This window comes from Apium graveolens, chromosome 5 (genome assembly GCF_009905375.1).
Source record: "Apium graveolens cultivar Ventura chromosome 5, ASM990537v1, whole genome shotgun sequence".
Lineage (NCBI taxonomy): Eukaryota > Viridiplantae > Streptophyta > Magnoliopsida > Apiales > Apiaceae > Apium > Apium graveolens.
The window spans coordinates 237825993-237833286 of record NC_133651.1 but is presented as its reverse complement, the minus strand read 5'-3'; the positions used below and the strand labels follow the sequence as shown (position 1 = coordinate 237833286).

Sequence of the window (7294 nt, the reverse complement as noted above, 5' to 3'; positions counted from 1 at the left end):
GTATAAACAAAAATATATTTGTTTGGATTTTATATAAACTAGCGAATTATGATCTATAATACCAAATCATAAATTGTAATCCAAATTAGGACTATAATAGCGGGAGTTTTTGATATTCTCGTGACTTTCAAGTCACATGTGGTTCTTGCCTTTTAACACTGAGGACGACCGATCTCAGCATGAGTTCACTTTATAATTTATATTGATTAAATATTGTGAATAAGAGGTGAATAGCTCTGAGTGGTTAATAGTTTATGTTATGTCCTTCAAATGTAGATACTTATTTATAATTGTAAAAAAAATTGTGAATTATATATATGTGGCTACTGTGCTCTGTAAAAAAACAATTTTCTCGAATGTTAAAGATTCGGTATCCAAAATTCTGCAATAATGTAGCGTTAGTGCGTTTATATGCAATAATGTATAGACACCGCATATGAATGTAATGTGTAGCCTGCGAACATGAAGATGGGCTCAATTAATCAAATAGTGGCACTTGTTTACATTGTTTTTCATGGGCTCCAAGCTATGGCAAATGCACCTGATTTAATCAAGCTTCAGAGTGCTGTTGCCAATGGAGCAGGTAAATATATCAATATCCTTTCACCATGTAACCCTGAGATTGCAGTGTGTTGTAACGATTTTCGAGTTCAGCCGGGGGCTTCATCCTGAGATAAGCCCTTGCAGGTTTGGCCATTGTGTGTTCATATATATTATTATCTTATTAATATTGTAAACGTGGTAGTGTGGTTATATATTGGTACATCTATGACTTTTGATGATATAAATGTGAGTAATCTATAGATATGGTATCTGTGTATGTGTACAGTGTGTCTGGATGGAAGTCCACCTGCCTACCAGCTTGATTGGGGTAAAGAGGAGGGAGCCAAGAATTGGCTGTTACACTTGCAGGTTTGATTGTTATCTTTTTATAGCATATTCTTTTATCTCATATTTGACATTACATATGATCTACTTCTTTTCTATAAAGTTAATCTAATAACAAGTATTTATACATCTAATCATGATTGGAATTTGTATCTGAATTTGGTTTAAACAGGATTTGTTATGTTACTTATAATTGTACTCATTAATACAAGTAAATTGTATTATACAAGTTGTAAAGATTATGTAAATTGATATAAGGCTCTGTTGTAGGGAGGATACTGGTGTACTACAACTGAAGAATGTCGGACGCGAATGAATGATAGCAGCGGTCTTGGTTCATCAACGAAAATGAAGAGTTCTTATTTTACTGGAATTTTAAGCAATAATAGAACTCTAAACCCATGTAAGATTGGAAAACCATTCAACATATTTTGTGCTATTTCCTATAATTTCTCGAATACAATCTGATTTATTCCTCGCGGCTTTCGATTATCTGCAGACTTTTTTAACTGGAACAGGGTATATGTTAGATACTGTGACGGCTCCTGCTTCACTGGTGACAAACAAGAATCTGCGGTTAGTTTTTTAGTGTGTTTATATACATACCAACCCACATATTTAGTTTTTGAGTGTGTTTATATACATACCCACCCACATATCACATATGTATATAGAGGTGTCCATTAATATGCAATGTAATTTGTTTATAAACACGTAATTTATAGACATTGATGATGCGTAAGTGATCTATAGGATGTGCAGACTAAAATGATTTGATGTGTGATAAAGAAAACGACCTTATATATAATTATTATTTTCCGATAAACAGGCAGATGGGCCGTACTACCGAGGTGGTAGAATTTTCAGTGCTATCATGGATGAGCTTTCGGAACTTGGAATGAAAAATGCCCCCAATGTATGCTCCTTTCCATTTTTGTACAATTCGTTTGTATTAATATACAGATAGTCAGAAAATCGCAGGGCGCACTTAGGCAATGTGGAGGATGTCTGATTTGATATATACTGATTCTATGGTACCAAGGCATAGGGACTATAAATATTAAACAATGCCTATTTGCTTTAACGACTAAGCAAGAATTTGAAAATATTAACTGCCATATGTTATGCAGGTACTTCTCTCTGGCAGTTCTGCAGGCGGGTTGGGAGCAATGTTGCATTGTGATAGATTTAGGAATCATCTACCTACTTTTACTAAAGTGAAATGCCTGTCGGATGCTTCTTATTTCGTTACCCTGTAAGTCTAAATTATTTTTTTCTGTTCCATTTTATATTGGTTCGCTACGCATTCAAACTGAATAACATGTATTTTTTTCCTGATCAACAGGAATAATCCGTCTGGATTTGTTGAACTTCATGTAACTAAGTTTTATCCCCTCCACAATCTGATGCCTGAATCATGATTCACTAACAAAATTAAAATATGTTTTAACCTGTAGGGATCTGCGACAAATTTACCAGTATCTTGCACATCAAAGATGGATACTACCTTGGTATATTCTCACGTTTTCTACTGTTGTAAACTATTATGCTTTTCAGAATTACAAATAAATGTCAACACTAAATTAAGTCTATACTATTTCAGAAACTAGAAAATAAGTTTTGGTTGGTAGCTAATTAAGAAATTTGCAGTGCCTCTACCCAAGTAATGTTGTTCCAGATATCCAGACTCCTCTGTTTCTGTTAAATTCTGCATTTGATACTTTCCAGGTAAGTACTTCTACTGACACTCTTACAACTTTCTTCATACTGTCTGTGATGTGACTCCCCTAGAACAGGTTGACATCTAATTCTTTTCAAATCTTCTTCCAAAAAAAACATAGGGAGTAGTTCAGAGGTATGGTGATATTAACCAACTTGGCAACTTTAATTGTTTGAAGTTGGAACAAATATGTAATACCCAAAAAATATCCTTTATGTAGCTGGCTTATCATTGTGTTATCAAACAAAATATTTTATTTATTTCATGAAACAATTTATTCTTTGTTTCAGATAGCAGCAACTATTCGGTTGCCTGCAGGCTCTACTCGGTCATGCCTATATAATTTAACGGGCTGCCCAACTACTGTGCAGAAACAATGGAAAAGTAAGTACTTTGAAATTCCTCAACATCACAACCCCTAGTTCTAACCTATAAAAGAGATGGGTTTTTTTATGTATCAGTGCAGCTATGTTATAATTAAAGGAACGGGGCTTTTTTTGGTTCAGATTTTAGGTTGAAAATTATGCAAGAGGTGACCATGGGAAACCTTTCCAGAAGGGGGTTATTCATAAACGCCTGTCACACTCATTCTCAATCCGAGTTTCAAAGTAAATGGCTAGGAGATCCCAACTCCATGCTTGATCATATGGTACCGTGATCTCTTTCCTAGATATATCTTCCGAACTTTAGACATGATCCGTACTTAGTTGCATGTAGACTTTCTAAATTATTAATCATTATAGACACAAGCAGCACAATTAAATTGATTTAAGTACACTTGGGACATAAATTAATATTGTTTTGACGATATGACAGACAATATCAGACGCAGTTGGAAAATGGTTTAACGACGAGGAGCTAATTCAATTGATTGATAGAAAACATAGATTTCCGCAACAATGTGTTCTTGATGCCTCTGAGCCGAATGCTTGTAACAACTATACTTGGGGTGCATCTCACCTTTGTAATGTTGAACAAGTAAACTAACTCCTGAAATTCAGGAATATTCATGCATATTGTTGGTTCAGAGAATGTAGAAGAATATAAGAGGTTGCATTAAGTATGGTTCAAAGAACTCAGTAGATGTATCTATTTTAATTCATGTATGATGTTTTATATTCTCCTATTATATAAAGGAGAAGATTATATTATTTTTAATAAGATTGAAAAGATTGAAATATACAGAATATATTAGAAGCCCAGAATACATAGTTCTTCTCTTGATTCTATATTCCATTCTGCACCTTATACACAGAAATATACCTAAACCCTAGACACATACACAACAGATTGGTATCAGAGCTATCCAAGGATGAATAATTTTCTATCTGTTCCAAAGCTTACCAAAGATAATTATGCACACTGGTGTATACGCATGAAGGCTCTACTTGGCTCACAGGAGGCATGGGAAGTTGTAGAGAAAGGCTACGATGAACCAGAGAATGAAGGTGCGTTGAATCAGGCGCAGAAAAATACTCTAGCAAAGTCACGGAAGCAAGATCAACAAGCTTTGTCAATATTACACATGGGCTTAGATGAAGCCATGTTTGAAAAAGTTGCATCTGCAACAAAAGCAAAGGAGGCCTGGGAGATTCTGCAGAATAATTTCAAAGGAGTCGACAAAGTAAAAAAGGTACGATTACAAACTCTACGTGGAGAATTTGAATCATTGCAAATGAAAGAGACAGAATCTGTTCCAGATTATTTTACAAGGGTTTCCTCTGTGGTAAACCAAATGAAGAATTATGGAGAAAAAATTGAGGATTCTCGTGTCAATGAGAAGATTCTGAGATCTTTGAATACAAAGTTGCAACTTGTTGGCATCTCTATTGAGGAATCAAATGATACGGAGACCATGACCGTGGATCAACTTATGGGATCCTTGCAAGCATATTCAGAAAGGCTGGTAAAGAAGGAGGAGACGGAATCTCAAGTACTGAAAAGTAATGTTTCTGTGGAAGACAAAGATAAGGCGTTGTACACACAATATTCCAGAGGAAGAGGACGTGGCCGTGCAAATCAGAATTTTAATCAAGGTAGAGGACGTGGACACATAAGCAACAATTATGAAAAAAAAGTGCAAGCAAATCAACAATATTGGCGCGGACAAGGACGTAGTCGCGGCAGAGGTGGAAGAACAGCCCCTGGCAGAGGTAGCAGAACAAATGAATGCTATAATTGTGACAAATTTGGACACTTTGCCAAAGATTGCTGGTTTAAAAAGGTCGAGGAGAATGCAAATTTGGCCAAAACGGAGGAGCAACAGAAAGATGATATTCTGCTAATGGCCTACAAAGATATGATTCCAGAAGATGATGTTCTTTGGTATCTTGACAGCGGCGCCAGAAACCATATGTCTGGTCTCAAGCATCTTTTCACTAATTTAAAGGAGGTAGATTTTGGACATGTATCTTTTGGAGATGCATCAAAAATTGAAGTTAAAGGAAAGGGTGATGTGTGTTTCCCTGAAAAGGATGGCAGGAGAGGAAAAATAGAAGATGTTTTTTATGTTCCAAACATGAAAAACAATATTCTTAGCCTTGGACAATTGGTTGAAAAAGGATATTCTATTTTCATGGGAGAAAAAGCAATGTTCATGAAGGACAAAAGTGGCAGGATGATAGCTCGTGTACAAATGTCTCAAAATCGGATGTTCAAATTAAATTTGAGAAATATACAACAGACATGTATGCAAATGAAGATGGAGGACAAAGCATCCTTATGGCACAGGCGATTGGGACACTTACACTATGGAGGTTTAAAGGAGATGGCAAGCAAAGGAATGGTTCATGGACTGCCAAGCATGGATCTTACAAGAAGCTTTTGTGAAGAATGTGTTCTGGGAAAACAAACAAGGAATTATTTCCAGAAGAAGGCTATATATAGTGCTGCAAAACCTCTCGAGTTGGTGCACACTGATATTTGTGGTCCTATCACACCCCAGTCATATAGTTCTAAAAGGTACTTCATAACCTTTATTGATGACTATTCTAGAAGAACATGGGTTTATTTCTTGAATGAAAAATCCGAGGCCTTAAAAGTATTCAAGAAATTCAAAATTTTGGTGGAAAAGAAGACTGGAATGTATATCAAGGCACTGCGTTCTGATAGAGGCGGAGAATATACATCAAATGCTTTCACAGAATATTGTGAAGAGCAAGGCATTAGAAGATTCTTAACAGCTCCATATTCTCCATAGCAGAATGGTGTGGCTGAGAGGAAAAACCGGACTATTCTGGATATGGTTCGAGCGATGTTAAAAGGCAAGGGACTGCCAAAAGAACTCTGGGCAGAAGCAGTACAGTGTGCTGTTTATATTCAGAATCGCTGCCCACATTCAAACTTGGGGAATAAAACACCTCAAGAATTGTGGAGTGGAAGGAAGCCTACTGTGTCGCATCTAAAAGTCTTTGGGAGCATAGCATATTCTCATATACCAGATCAAAGAAGGACAAAGTTGGACGACAAGAGCAAGAAGTATATATTCATCGGGTATGATGAAAAAACAAAAGCTTACAGGTTTTTTGACCCAATCACAATGAAGGTGGATGTAAGTCGTGATGCATATATACAAGAAGATGATGCATGGAACTGGAGTAAAGCACCAGAAAAAGAATCACATGAAGATATTCCAATTTCAAAAATCTCACCAACAAATATTGATGCACCAGAAGAATATGAAGTGAATGATGATGAGCCCCGGAATCCTAGAATCAAAAGTTTGCAAGATTTATATCAAACAACAAGTGAGGTGCACCTGGTGTGTTTGGTGGCGGATGCAGAGAATGTGAGCTTTGAAGAAGCTGTGCAAGACAAGAAGTGGAAGGCTGCTATGGATGAAGAGATCAAAGCAATTGAGAAGAACAAAACTTGGGAACTTGTGGAACCTCCAGAAGATTGTAAACCTATCGATGTTAAATGGGTTTATAAGAAGAAGGTGAATGCTCAAGGAGAAGTAGAAAGATACAAAGCGCGGTTAGTTGCAAAGGGCTACCGGCAAAAGGCTGGAATAGACTATGATGAAGTCTTCGCACCCGTGGCCAGAATGGAGACAATAAGGCTTCTAATTTCTCAAGCAGCTCAATATGGGTGGTCTATATACCAGATGGACGTAAAATCAGCTTTTTTAAATGGCAAGCTAGAAGAGGAGGTGTATGTGAACCAACCTCCTGGATATGCAAAAGAAGGAAAGGAGAGCATGGTGTTAAAATTGTATAAGGCGTTATACGGCCTAAAACAGGCGCCTCGTGCATGGAACAAACGTATTGACAACTATTTCAAGAAGAATGGATTTGTGCAATGTCCTTATGAAGCTGCTGTTTATGTCAAAGAAAGGCAAGGTAATTTATTACTTGTTGCACTTTACGTTGATGATCTTATCTTTATGGGGAACAATGAAGACATGATAAAAGAATTTAAAAAGGAGATGACTCAAGAGTTCGAGATGACTGATTTGGGCTTGATGAGATACTTCCTTGGTATTGAAGTGAAACAAGATAAGTCAGGAATATTTATCTCTCAAGAATCATATGCCGATAGTATTTTAAAGAAATTCAGAATGGAACATAGCAATCCAGTGGCAACACCTATGGAACTTGGCACAAAGCTTTCTAAATTTGAGGGAGGAGCTTCAGTGGAGAAAAATTTATATCAAAGCTTGGTGGGAAGCTTGAGATATCTTACATG

General features: G+C 36.5%; 1 protein-coding gene across 1 annotated transcript; it reads left to right on the top strand.

Annotated features, from left to right (window-relative positions):
- Nucleotides 1-368: 368 nt before the first annotated feature.
- On the top strand, nucleotides 369-3804 carry LOC141661660 (pectin acetylesterase 8-like). The gene is made up of 12 exons (XM_074468670.1): nucleotides 369-583; nucleotides 830-912; nucleotides 1159-1291; nucleotides 1388-1464; nucleotides 1718-1804; nucleotides 2019-2143; nucleotides 2234-2264; nucleotides 2346-2399; nucleotides 2539-2616; nucleotides 2899-2992; nucleotides 3115-3257; nucleotides 3425-3804. Exons 1-12 carry the CDS (start codon nucleotides 463-465, stop codon nucleotides 3593-3595), a joined length of 1197 nt encoding a protein of 398 aa, XP_074324771.1. The 5' UTR covers nucleotides 369-462; the 3' UTR covers nucleotides 3596-3804.
- The last annotated feature ends 3490 nt before the right edge of the window (nucleotides 3805-7294 follow it).